Here is a 14,026-nt window from a genome sequence, read left to right on the forward strand (position 1 = left end):
GTGTTCAATGGTTTGTTTTACAAAACAGCCAGATATTTATCTAAAAACATGTACACAACAGAACTGAGACCTCTACAAAACAGTAATTCAAAACTTAACATTCCAAACAGTTATGATGATAAATATTCTATGTATGGGTTCAAAACTTTAGCTACCGGAGAAGATATCCAGTTCTATATACAAAGGTTCTCTCAATAAATAAGTGACAAAAGTAATTTTTTGCTAGTATTTTCTCCTAAAATTTGCAGTTTCAAAAGTGTCAATATTAATTCTGAGATATCTTCACCAGACGATATTTCGGTTCAAACTAATTTAACATATATAAAAATCTGACAAACTTAACCTGCTCTCCAAAAACAGATTCCATAGTCAATGGCACGACTACATTATCAAGAACTCTTTCATACCCTTCTAACATGATGTAAGTAAGCACCCGAAATTGTCTGCTTTGTACAAAAAAGGCCACCAAAAAATAAACGGTGAGACACTTACAGAGACAAGACACCTTGTCCGAATATCAATCTACAGATTAAATAATTTCCACTTTTTCTTCTTTAAACTTCTCTCCCGCAGCATATCCAGCTGTACCAGGTCTGAAGATAGCAATTCCCTTACCCTGATTTTTGTGTGCGTTTGTGAAGATTGAGAATGAGAACTGGACTGCATGAAGAGTGAGGACAAACAGAAGAGATTAATTTCTTAAAGCCCCCAACAATTGTGGCTGTTAAAAGAATGGTAAAGGAATTTGGAAGTAGCTCTAGCATCAAGTACTTCTACTGCTTTTGAAATCTGACTACATTTTCAGTTGGTTAGACTGTCAGTTGACTCACCAAAACAGCAATGTTATGTTGCATGCCTTTAGTAAAACCTGAAATTAAATTGGTTTAAATAATATATCCTCTCAAATAGTTCTAAAATTAAGCTACTACGAGAGGAAAAAAAACTCAGACTAAACAGATGCAATTTGGCTCCGAAAAGTGATTACATAAAAATGTCACATTATTCATAAAATCTAGGCGACTACACTACAGACTTGGGGAAGGCCAAGACATGTTTAAAACAGACAGTGCAGGATGACTCATCCACTAGCAATTAAATCAAACACTATTTCCAAAGGAAGGCAGAACTGCATAATAATCAGCCAGAAAACTATGGAAAAATACCTCCACAAAAAGTTATAAGCAAAACATAAACATAAGCAAGCAGATAAATGCAAATTTTAGAAATCTTAAAAACAAAAGAAGACAGGTGAACTGAAATGTCTGATTTTACAAACAATAGCAACCTCACAAAATCAGTAAAAACACAGCCAAGGATCAATGCAACATCTGATTAGAAGAGGGTAACAGAGGGGGTCGTACGGATAAAGGACCTGTGTGAAGCATTATAGAAAGCTTAGAGTAAAATAAACTATGAATGACAACCAATGAATGATAACCTGTCCCAAATCATTAGAGCATTAGGGCTACATTGCCAATATGAATGGGACAGCAGAGAGATTTCCAAAGAAGAAAACAGTAATTACGAGAGATTGCAGTTACTTTGTAGGTTGGATAAGTGTCAAGAAGGGAAGTGATGCAGCGATTCATTCTTTAGCTATCATAAGCAATTGCTTCTTGGAGCAACTGGCCAAAGTAGTCACAAAAGGAAAAGCGTCTCTTGATTTAGTCCACAGTACCTACCTTAGGGAGGTAGCTGCTGAAGAATATTCTACAACAGGAATATCAACGCACTCAAATTCAACATTCTTGTAAACAAAAAAACCCCCAACCAACCAAAAACCTACAGCCAGGAAAAAATCCACCACTGTTTAATTTCAGCAAGGGGAGCTACATAATAATGAAGATGCTATCAAAAGCTAATTAAAAGCAGCATCTAAAAGGGCAGAATGCAAGCATCATGAAAACTTTTAAAGATATTAAAGAAGAACACTACATCACTGGAGACTTTAAAAAAAATCCTGGAACAGTTCTATAAAGCAAAAAAGGCTATTTGAAATAAAAAGCAAACTTCAGAACCAGAAAATGTGTCCAAAAGGAGAAACAGTAAATACTCCATAAATACAATTAAGATTATTGCCATCTACATAAAACTTTAAGCATCTTGCTGAAGGAATCAATATTTTTTTCAAACACATCAAAACCCGAGGAAACCTGCCAGAAAGCTGATAAGGATGATAGATTGTTTTTGCTGTGGCCTGATCTTTCTAGTGTTTTCCTTTTGCATCTTAAGCTATCTCTGCATCTTTGTTTACTACAGGGAACACTGGGAAAGTTCACACACAGGAGTTTTTCTCTGTGGAGAAGGGAGCTTGAGGAGCTGCCTCAGACTGAAGCAATTTTTGGAAAGAACAATAAAATTGACATTTTGGGGTGCTCACACTTTTGTTACCATTCACTCAGGAGTTCTAAAGGAATTCAGATATTAAAAAGTCAGACACTGTATGGTATGTAAACTACTGTTGAAGTCAATTTTGTTTTTAAACATTCTAGGAGAATTCAAGAGACTGCGGATAAATCTATACCAAGCAGACAGTGAAAATTTACAATAAAAAGAGTTATCAGGCACGTTAGCAATTCAAGTATCGTACGGAAAAGGCAAAACAGCATTTGCAGAGGGGTATCATGCTTCCCTGATCAAAATTCTTTGAATGAACAGGCAAGCAGATAAGGAATGCCTGAGAGAACATATCTGAGTTTCCTAACAGCTTTTGAGAAGGTCTTCACAAAAGTTCTTTAAAAAACAAACAAACAAAAAACCCCCTCCCAACCAACCTACAAACAATCAAAAAACCCTGAGCTGTTCTCATTATGGAGAATCATACCCTGGGATAAATCACAGCCCTGGATAACAAGTGATGTTTCCCCATCTACTTACTCTCACTGTTACTTGTACAAAAATATAAACATTAACATTCGATGATTTCTGTCCATGCTATCAAGAATGCTCCTGCAATCCTGCGCAAACAGAAATAAAGACTTGCTATTATGCTTGTTATATTCGTCAGGCTAGTCAAAGTAACTGCATGCTGGAGTCCAAGAACAAACTTGATCACTTATTTCTTGCCTTTCTCCCCATGTTAGGTTTTGCTTAAAATCACTACCTCATCTCACTATTATTACAAGGATACTACAATAAACTAGTATCTTTACAAGTTTCCCTTGGAAGACATGTAAAGATACTAATGCCATGAATGATTCGCTAAAGGAGGAAAAGCTACCCAGATGCCTTCAGTACCAACATTTCCGATGAGAACAACATTAAAGGCTTTTACCAATTTATCAACTGTTCAGCAGTGAGATTGCTATAAATCTCATAGACTGAAAAGAAGGAACGCTCATCTGCAGGTAGCATGCAGGTATGTGCCACGTACCTAGTAATTACCCCATAATTCATGAATGAAATTATTCTGCCACTAATGCCATGAGACCAGGTTGTGAAAATGAGCGCTATGTGAAATACTGTTAAAAATAAGACAATGGAAACTAGGACCTCGTTTACCTCTAAACATTATTTTCCTGTGACAGTACTTAAAGAAGAAGTGAAGCCAAAGGATGCAATTTGACAATAACCTCAGGAAAACAGACATTTGCAATCTTTTAGAAATTGACCTACTGCTTCCTTGAGAAATTCAGTGCCAAGTATCACCGCAATAAAAGAAAGCCTAACTGTCCAAAGAGAGCAAGCTGTCAGCTGCACTTGCAACCATGTTCTGGATGGCAGATAACCAAGCGCAGCTGAAGACATGGATTAAAGGAGCGTGAAGGGACAAAAATATGAAGAAAAGCCTCCTCATGGCAACACTTTCTGGTTTTGTTCATTTTGGCATTTTCTCTCCTTACTTGGGTGTTTTCCACAGTTTAGCAGCCTTTGGACTTTCAATGTACACGTGTTGCTACTTCTGTCAGCTACTCTCCACTTCTGCCTGTTTCAAACCCACAGGTACTTTCATACAGCCCTCCCAATCATAGGGCTCAAGCCAGCTTTAAGAGGAATTCAGCGATTACTTGGTATCTTTTAAATAGCTGAAGCAAGTATTTTGAGATACATTTTAGGCTTACTGTAATAAGATAAGAATGAACTCTTCTGTCACTGTGCCAACAGCCCTCCAAAGCCTACCTTCACCTAGAACACTAAGTATAATTCCCCAGTCATCTGTAGTTAACAAGCTAGAGATACAGAAAAGAGAAAATGCAGTTTATCATTTGGATTATAAAAATAGCTTGGTATCTAGAGCATTACCTTGCCTGTGCTTTGTAAGATTGTAGTTCTTGTCCTCCATACTCTCTCCCTGCTGACAATATCTCTGGTTACATCCACTTCAGCATCAACAAAACTTCTCTGTTTAAGAGCAGTTATGTCATCATCCAAATCAGTTTTGATAGTGGATCTTTTCTTTGCCATGATTTTTGCTTTGATAGCAGCAATTTTTTCCACTGACATGGCTTCAGACAAGGACCTAAATGAGCAAAAAATAACAGAAGAGACTGAATAATTGCACAAACAATTCTTCTGAAAGAATTTGTGACTGAGTAACTTCATCCTGCTTAAAGTTTATGGCTATGCTATAAATCATAAAATAATCACCTTACATATACTTGAAGATTACATGAGCTTGGCATTGCTGTTTTGGGCATGAGAATCAAACTTCTGATAAAAGACTCCATCCCGGTATTTAGGACAAAAACCATGAAAAAGTCCCAACTATAGCAAGCAGGAGTAAAGATTGCAAATGTAAAGTACCAGGACTAACACTTCCATTTACGACATCATCTGAATTTCAGCTCCCCGTTATTTTTAATGGATTACAATTTTGTCCAGTCAATCAATCCCTGGCTGCTCTGAGGCTTTCAAAGCATTAATCTAAATTTCAGCTGAGGTGCTGTTACGTGGACTTGGCCACTTGGAAGATGTGTTACCTTTTCAGAGCATATAGGCCAAACAAACAAAAGATGGTAGTAACTTTGTCCACATTTATCTGTGTTTGAGGTAGATCAGTTTAGTCGGAGAGTGCAACATCTTCATCTGTTTGCTTTTAATTGTAAACTTTAATTGCTTTTAATTTGGTTGCCGAACAGTGAGCCCTATTATTTTGCAGGTGAGCTGAAGGAAAAAAAAAAGGACCGAATTGCACAATCTTAACTGCACACACCCAATTCAATTTTACATGATTTTTTTTTTTTTTTGAGATTACATTGAAAAATTAATACAACAAGTCCTGGTTGTGAAGTATTCTCCTTTTACAATTAAGCTATAGGAAAGAGAATTTTCTTGTATTGCTGTTAAACAAAGTAACAACAGTGACAAGCAGGGAGTTCAAATTCACTGCCTGTAAATGTTATTTGTACTTTTAAAAGGGCAGTCTTTTACATTCAGCATTAAAAATTCTGTAAATACAGAATACAAAGTAATTATGAATAAATATTCAGTAATGCTCATGGCAACACTGTCTCGTAACTCCAAAACAAAAGTTGTGATACACTCAAGCTATTATCCAAATAATCAGTTTATACAAAACGTGTGTACTTTTTGATTTTTTGATCCTTAGACTTTCTGATTTTAAGTCACGTATGACAATCAGATTTCTTTTTTTTCTGGAGTTTTCTTTTAAGTATACTGATATGAGAGCAAGAGAAAGAAGATATTCAAAAGATGTATTATTCATGTGGTTAGGTGTAATTATGGATTCTATAAATGCCTCACTTGGCTATATTAATTGTTGCAAGGCTAACTGATAAATTTAATCCCAGTAAAGGGCAGACAAGCATTCACAGTATTGTTTATGCTCAAGAAATAAATTTCTCAAGAATGCAGTTGGTCTAGCAAGTAAAACTACTTATTTGCAAAACCCAATGCAGACAAAGCAGTACGTTAATTCATACATACTCATACACCTTAACTGTAGGAAGCATAACTCCCACTTTACATTATGAGACATGACACACTAAAGAAATTAAGCAGCTATCTTTATTTTAAGACTTCTGAACTCAGGTATTTGAAAATTAACTACTAGAGTCTGGTATCCTACTAAGCCCAAGATCTTATCATCAACAAGGTCTTGCAATAATTTCATTTCTGCCTGGCTTTGGGAAGTTATGGTGTGACACTCAAAACCATCTGTCATTCTCTGTAAAATTCTGGATGGATACAACAGAAAAGAAAAGGTGATGGGGCAAGTTTTTAAGCACTTGAATACTGATTACTACTTATGGCAATGACAGTGTACTATCCTCTGGCAGTCTACTGCCTCTTCAGAGGCAAGCAGCTCACCTTTGTAGGGAGTCAAACAGAGGTTGTGTTACCCTTTGATCTGTTCTCACAATGTTTTCCTCCTTTTGCATGCAAGACATTCCTCAATACAGGATATTTTTCTTTGAAATACAGACAGATAATCAGCTTCCCCTTGCAGTTCTGCTCATTGTATGTGACTGCCTAGATAAACACCATGGCAGAAGAAAGCAGAAATGGCAGACTTGGCGAGAGGAAGAGACAACCATCTGCTCACTTCTCAAGACAAACCAAATCTTGTGCCATGACATCTGAACTTCCACTCAAGAACAGGAGTCTGATCAGGCATGAAGTTCTGTCTCCTCAAGCATTACTGATGGTAGTACCTAAGGGAGGGAGACTTCCACTGACAGCTGTTGGACAGAAGTAAAACTGGGTGTCTTGAATAGCACAGAATTGTTATCAGTCCTTTAATTAAGCATTATCCGTAAGAAAAAGAAGTATTCCTACCTGATCTGCTCCGTTTGCACGATACCTTCTTTATGTCCTTCCAACCGAGCTGCCAACCGCTCCTTGTCAAGGCGCACACACTCTTCATCCTAGCAGTAATAGTAACGTTTAATTGTAATGTTTAATTTTTTGTGCATTTTCTTTAATAAATACAACTAGAATTAAAGCTATTCAGATTTTTTTTTTTTACATTTGCAAGGACAATCTTTACTTCTAAGTATTTTTGAACTGTGCATTAGTGTTAACTGTACAGCTATTGGAAATTTCCTCAGGAACCACAATATATAATTAGAATAATGAAAACGTCTGAGCCTTGCTCAGACAACAATTCAGAACAATAGAAAAATCAGAGAACTTAAAGCTGGCAAACAATGCACACATTTGGGTAGGACAATACATATACACACATACATATTTAAGGTAAATTCATCGGACACTCAAATTTGCCGAGATACTTATCAGTGACATTTTTAAAGAAAAGAACTGCTCAGAACTGTTATATCTTGACACAGAACTTCTATAAATTGCATTCCTAGTAAATATAAAAACAAGTCAAGAGTAAGGAAGCCTCTAGTTACTCAAGCGAGGTTCGAGACAGATGTGTAATTTGAGAAAGCAGTAGAGATGTAATTTTATGCCAACTTTTCAGCTTCTTAATGCTGGTACCACTCGTGTCCAATCTGTCTTTTTTCCCCACAAAACTTAAATCAGCATCAAGCCTGTCCTATTGCTAAAAGGCTGTTTGGAAAGGCTGAAGCACAGCAAAACCAGTTGTGCCCATGTATCAAGAGAGACATGAAATCTCTACACCGAGACAATCTCTGAATAACTTAAAACAGACTTTACAGACTCTGAGCTGCCAGAACAGCAACAAAACAAACAAACAGAAGATGACCATAAGCTCATTAGGCTCATATGCAGAATTCTTGATTCTCCAAATCATGATGGCAAAGATCTACAGTTTCAAAACATACTGGCATCACAACCACATAGGATAATGTAGAACAAAAATCTACAGATCACCAATAGGTCATCTCACAGCAATCATCTGCTCATGTGCCATTAAGAAAGCATAAAGTTTTTATGATTCTTATGCAGTTATAGCTAAGCACAACCAACGTTCAAATCCAATTCTGGAATACAGGAGTTTGTGTATTTTGATAACTTCTTTTAAGAAGAAATCAAAAGCCTCAGTACTCTGAAAATATATACAGCCAGATTTATAATAACTCACAGAGGAGACAACTGGATGAATATAGTTTAAGAAAAAAATAAAAATCAAGAAAACCAGTAAGTCAATTTTTAAAACCAGGCAGAGTTATGTAATACAATGTGTGTAATGAATAGAAGCAATGTGTCTAGTTAAGAGGTACTTGTGAAAATACACTGTTAAATTAATTACCTAAGACACAGCTTCAGAAAACAGTAATCACAGGGACAGTTTCATATACTGCTATAAATAGGCTAAAATAGCAGGTAAACAAGTAAGTACCCATTGATAGAGATAAAACTGGCATTTAAGTTATAATGCCAACTCATGGATGGCAAATAACCATAATCAATCATTAAACAGCACTTTTATTCCAATCCCATAGCTCTTAGCAGACAGGTTATAATGCAACAGGTACTTAGAGATATGTGGTCAAGCTTTCCCCTTTCATACTACAACATACATCTAGCAACTAAAATTCAAAGTTTAAATCAGAGGCTTAAATTCTAACTCCTTCCAGTTCATGTTCACACTAACAGAAGTACTGTGTGCACCCAGAGGATAGGTAGCCCAACTGAATTGCTACAAAAACAGATAAATACTGTAATTTACCACCACCCCCAATTTGTATTGATGACAGTTACTGTCATTACCTCTATTCTTGGTTTCTTTGCTTCTGCTAATATTTCATCTGCTGCTCTTTTAACTACAAGAGAAAGAGGACATTAAAAATGCAAGATTGTAGTAGACTTTCATAAAATAAACCTCAAAGTTATTTTTTAGTTAAACTGTACCTTGAGTGGACCGTTGAAGACCAATTTCAAGTGGAGCACTTCTGTCTATACTTGAGGAGGTTGCTGTAATCAAACACAACATTTCATTTAAGTGCAAAAGATTTGCAGAAGTATTTAAGTATAAAAGGAAGAAGGACAACAGATAAATTACAACAACAGAAATTCTAACTAGATATTAGGTAGCAAAGGTGGTCAAACACTGGAACTGGAGATATTCAGAACCTGACTGAATATGAAGTTAGATCAGGTTGCTCAGGGTCATTTGGCCCTTCTTTGAAAAGGGGGTTGAACCAGATGACCTCCTGTGGTCCCTTCCAACATAAATTAGTCAGTGATTCTATGTTCTGTATATACCACATAAAAGAAAACAGAGTCACAAAGATAAGTGCTTTACAACCTGGAATCAAGATCTACTAGTTTGTCTAGTTTTCGGAATAAAGACAACCTGCTGGTCCCTTTAAAATATATATTAAAAATGGTTTACTGCTCATATTACAGAAATAATCTCATATTCCAGTATACTTAAAATTCTAAGATCACCTACAAAACAGAGCAACTTACAAAAAGTAAGCCATATTTATCTTTCTCTCATCAATAAAACCTCTTTTCTCTGACTATTGTTAACAAAAATTTTAAGATGATGGAATACCAGGCAAATCTGTCAGACTGACAAAGCAGTGATTTGATATATTTGATATTTACTATACTGAAGATTTTATCCCACACACTTACTGTATCAAGATCAATGCACTACTGAAAGTTTCCCACAGTCTAGACAAGGAAAAAATATAAACACTAGGCATTCTAACACATAACTATTAATCAAAGGATGTTAATAATAACAAAAAAGTAGCTCACTCCTAAACAGGCATGTAGGAATGCAGCTCCTATCTAAGCGCCATAAAAATAATTAAGTTCAGAACAAAATTTAAAAATAAAAGAAATCCTAACTTTGTTTGAGAAGTTTGAACATATTCAGTTAGGCTGCAAACCAAACATCGTTAACCATCTTTCCCCTCCTACCCCTCACTTGTCCCATAAATACTAAGCAGTAAAGCACACTATGTGTCTAAGTTAAAAGAAAGCATCACTCACATGTTTCCCCATTTAGGTATGCAAGCAAGTCTTTCCTATCAGGTCTTCTTACCACAGGAATGTTTTCAGTCTGAAAATACAGCAGACTTGACATTAAACTGTTATTCCCTCGGAAAGTCTCTTGCTGAAGATTTTTCACTTTTCTTGAAAACTACTTATTCACATAAAGACAGGAACACGTGTCCTGCCTCCCAAGAAAGCATAACTATCAAGCTTAAAAATACAATTACTTCCTAGAGGATATTCAACTACACAAAATTAAACATGTTGTCTGCTATAAAACTGAAAGGGAGGATAGCCTTTTTCCTCCTTCAAACTTGCAAGTAAGATTAAGAACTAGTTTTTAACACACACACACTTCTCTGCCAGGAGTCAATATTGGTACACAGAAATAGAGTATTTCAATTTTGTTGTTCCATGCAGGTACAACACACAGCACTGCTTTATCAGGTAACCATGTGGCACAGGGGAAGATGAAGCGTGGGCTCATAGAAAGCAATCAAATAGAAATCAAAAGTACCTTCTCTTTCAGAGTTCCCCTATCTTTATTTGTAGAGCTTATCCAATAATTTCTTTAATCAGATTGCATACTTCTGAGTCCACTCCAAAGCTATTCTGCTGTACTTTTCTCTGTTTTGTAGATCCTTGCAATCTCACGCACTAAAGGATTATCTAGATTGGGATCGCACAACAGAGAACAGATGGACAAAAGTACTTTTGAAATAGTTAGCGCTGGAGACAACTGTGACTGTAAAATATCAGAAGAAATGCTGCTATTACTGTTAAAATTTGGGTGACAGACTCTTGTTGTAAATGCAACCTGGTGGTTTGAAGGGATAATCTGTTCGGAAGTGAATTGTCTAGAAAAATACTCCACCTTGATAGGGACTGTCGTTTGACCCCTACTTAGAGGTGTTCTTTTTTAAACACACACACACTTTGTTGCATATCTTTTTCCCTTTCCCCAGCCAAATTCATACACTTAAATGCTACTATTGTTCCCTGAAAATAACAATGCACATATTACTTATCACAAATGAGACAAAATAAAATTGTATATGGTCTACTTACTGCAGCACGGCGGACATAAACAGGATGTGAAAGGTGCACATTATTGAGCAGGAACAAGATAGAATCCAAAGTGTAGTATTCTCTGGGTTGGCCCTCCTTCCCTGTCCTGTAAAATCATGAAACAAAGATTTTAACAGTTAACCTCTCCATCTCTGTCTCATGCACACACTTTTTTAGCAAAGTTCTCTTTTCTTTCCAGATGACATTTCAAAAAGCAAGTGGTAATATTGTTATCAGGTAGTTGCCAAACTAATGAACTATCAATCGTGTTAACAAATACAAGTGAGGGGTATATATATGTTCTTGCAGCCTCTTTACTGAACAAATTATAAAAACTATCCAAAATAATCCAAAATAAGAGCTGGATGCGTTGTAAAATATACAAGAAGCAAGACTTGGGAAACCATAAGAACACATTCTCCCACACCTCAAACACATTTATTCTAATTATCAAAGGAATCATCTACCTTATTTGGGACAGCTAGAGGAACGTAACTGAACTGCAAATGAAAAAAATAGTATTATGTGCTCTTCAGGTATAACGGGACAGAATTTTCACCACTAGAGAAAGCACAGTGAAGAATTCGGAATACACAAATTCTGTGGAGTCTAGAGAGCAAAAGGTTCAAAATGGTGCCGAAAGGTCAAAGTAAGGAGTCACTAGAAATTAATCGCACACAAAACTAGCAAAACCAAGACGGACCACAAGATCACAATGAACTCCCATACTGAAGCACCAAGTTTAATCTCAGCTTCAAAACAGCTTGTTTGAAAGGGATGCCTTTTAAGTCTAAAAAGGAATCTGTTCTGTGTAACAATTTGAAAAAAACAATCCCCCAAAACAAAGCCAAACAAAAACGGTAGTTTCATCTTGGCTCCATGTGCATCGAACATAATTCCCTCCTCACATGCATGTTCACCCCTTTATGCTGTTACTAGAAGATTTTGTAGGGGAAGCAATGCCTGTCCCAGTTTCAAAACAAAACCTGCTCCCTAAATACTTCAACTGCTCTGAGAAATGGACTTTTCCGTCAGTTTCACAGTCCTCAGCGGGACCAGCGATTCCACTGCCCAGACCTGGGACCTGCCAGTCCCCGGCTCCAAGCAGGACAGGGTTCCTCCACACTGCCCAGCCCCTGTCACCAACCAGCCAAACCAGTCAGCTCACCTCAAAGCCGGAGGAGGATGACCCACCAGAAAACCAGGCCAAAACTGTAAATTTTAAGACAGGCACAGAATTTTGATCAAAACAGAGATTTCAGGAAGAAATACTTTCATTAAAACTATAAGAAGGAGTTTTCCCTCCAAGTATAGAGGCTTTACTCATGGCTCACCATCAGGATCGAAACACTCACTGAAGCGCCAACTTCACTGGGGGAAGGGAGAGGAAATAAAAAATACTCAACTATAACTTTCTTAAACCAGAAAGAATACACAATCATCTACTAAATGCAACAGAAGTATAAGTTTGTTTTCTCCATACTGTGGATATAAAGCCACTACTCCTTTTCTTGTAATTATTTTTCTGAAATTATCTAGATGGAAAGTGGCCAGTAACTTGTTCAGAACTCATTACTAGCAGTAAGGTTGAAAACATTACTTTCATAATGATGCCTGAGAAAACCAGTATATCTTTATTTATGCAGAGAAAAGTGATTCAAAACACCTGGAAAACGGTAGAATAAAGGATCTTTCTATCACTGTTTCTTCCTTCCAAAAACTTAGTCTACATGGGGGTATGCATGTACGTTTTGTTGCTGAAGAGGAAAGGGAAGAGACAGTATCTTTCTACTGCTAAGAAGCCAAAAGTTGGCTTCACAATTACAGCCAACAGAACTGGATTCCTCAGCAAGGAATTGAGTATTTTACTGTTTCACTGCTATCTTTGATAAGGTGGTATCTAAACATATTCAGCGCACTGGTAGAAACAAAAGCTTCCTCCACATAGATTTGGCTCTGAAGTGAAGTCTATGTCACATGATACAGTTGTCCCTTCATTTTAAAACAAACATTTTCGATTATCTCACTTCAGAATAACTCATTATTTCTTTAAAGTATGTAATATCCACTTAACATTATATAAAAAGTCCAACTGGTCATCTATTCAAGTTTTTATTTACACTATTTAGCAATAAATGGCATAATTTAGAAAACAAATACTGAACAGTTACCTATTAATTTGAAAATACAGTATTACAAAGCAACATGCATTGCCAAAGCTCAGCAGGGCACAGCTGGTACTTCATCACTTAAATCACAGACACAAGAAATCCTCATGCCCATTACGGTTGTAAGAGGATGTTTTATTAGGAGGACAAGATATTGCACATTAAAGGGAAAGCGTCAGATGGACAAGGAGTTGCACTTGTATCCTCAAAGAGGACAGGTCCTACTCCCCACCTGTACAGACCAGTATCTCAGCTATTAGGAATCAGTGTTCTTCTACTCAAGAGAGAGGATATAGTGGGTACACACCACAGAGCACCCTATGGTTTTACCTGTGTGACCCCGGAGTGGACATGAGGAAGTGGGGTGGAAAACCTACCTCAATCCTAGAGGCACGGGTATGTGAGTTGCAAGGAAAAACAATCACAAAAGAGGGTTCTTCCAGGAAAATTGCTGCTCCAGTTTCCAGTGGGCAGTTCCCCAGACAGAGTAGAAGAGCTGATCCTACTTCTGATCTTAATAAAGGGAGTTCTGGTTTGTATTTACCAGAAGCGAGTAAAGAATACTATGACCAGGACTAGAGAGGCCCTGCCTCCAGCCAGGTGGAGGAAAAGGACAACTGATGGACGTGATCAACAAAATAACAGCCATGTCTCCACCAACGAGCAAAAAGGAAACACAAGCTTTCTTAGGCACTGTGGGTTTTTGGAGAATGCATATTCCAAATTACAGTCTGATTGTAAGCCCTCTCTATCAAGTGACCTGGAAGAAGAACTATTTCAAATGTGGCCCTGAGCAACAACAAGCTTTTGAACAAATTAAACAGGAGATAGTTCATGCAGTAGCCCTTGGGCCAGTCCAGGCAGGACAAGATGTAAAAAATGTGCTCTACACCGCAGACAGGGAGAATAGCCCTACCTGGAGCTCTGGCAGAAGGCACCTGGGGAGACTC

The 14,026-nt window shown here is 37.1% G+C and overlaps 1 protein-coding gene and 1 pseudogene across 1 annotated transcript in view; both read right to left on the reverse strand.

Moving 5' to 3' along the window:
* The window catches only part of CDC73 (cell division cycle 73), a 117,551-nt gene that overhangs the window by 93,632 nt on the left and 9,893 nt on the right, over positions 1-14,026 (reverse strand). The window contains exons 4-9 of the mRNA XM_009320676.1: positions 10,909-11,014; positions 9,838-9,907; positions 8,743-8,805; positions 8,602-8,654; positions 6,739-6,827; positions 4,243-4,459 (exon numbers count right to left, since the gene is read on the reverse strand). Of these exons, the coding sequence (XP_009318951.1) occupies positions 4,243-4,459; positions 6,739-6,827; positions 8,602-8,654; positions 8,743-8,805; positions 9,838-9,907; positions 10,909-11,014 (598 nt within the window). The remainder of the gene's footprint in view (positions 1-4,242; positions 4,460-6,738; positions 6,828-8,601; positions 8,655-8,742; positions 8,806-9,837; positions 9,908-10,908; positions 11,015-14,026) is intronic.
* Positions 10,416-10,859, reverse strand: LOC103914035 (annotated as a pseudogene).

Source organism: Pygoscelis adeliae, unplaced genomic scaffold, assembly GCF_000699105.1.
Source record: "Pygoscelis adeliae isolate BGI_AS28 unplaced genomic scaffold, ASM69910v1 Scaffold402, whole genome shotgun sequence".
Classification (NCBI taxonomy): domain Eukaryota; kingdom Metazoa; phylum Chordata; class Aves; order Sphenisciformes; family Spheniscidae; genus Pygoscelis; species Pygoscelis adeliae.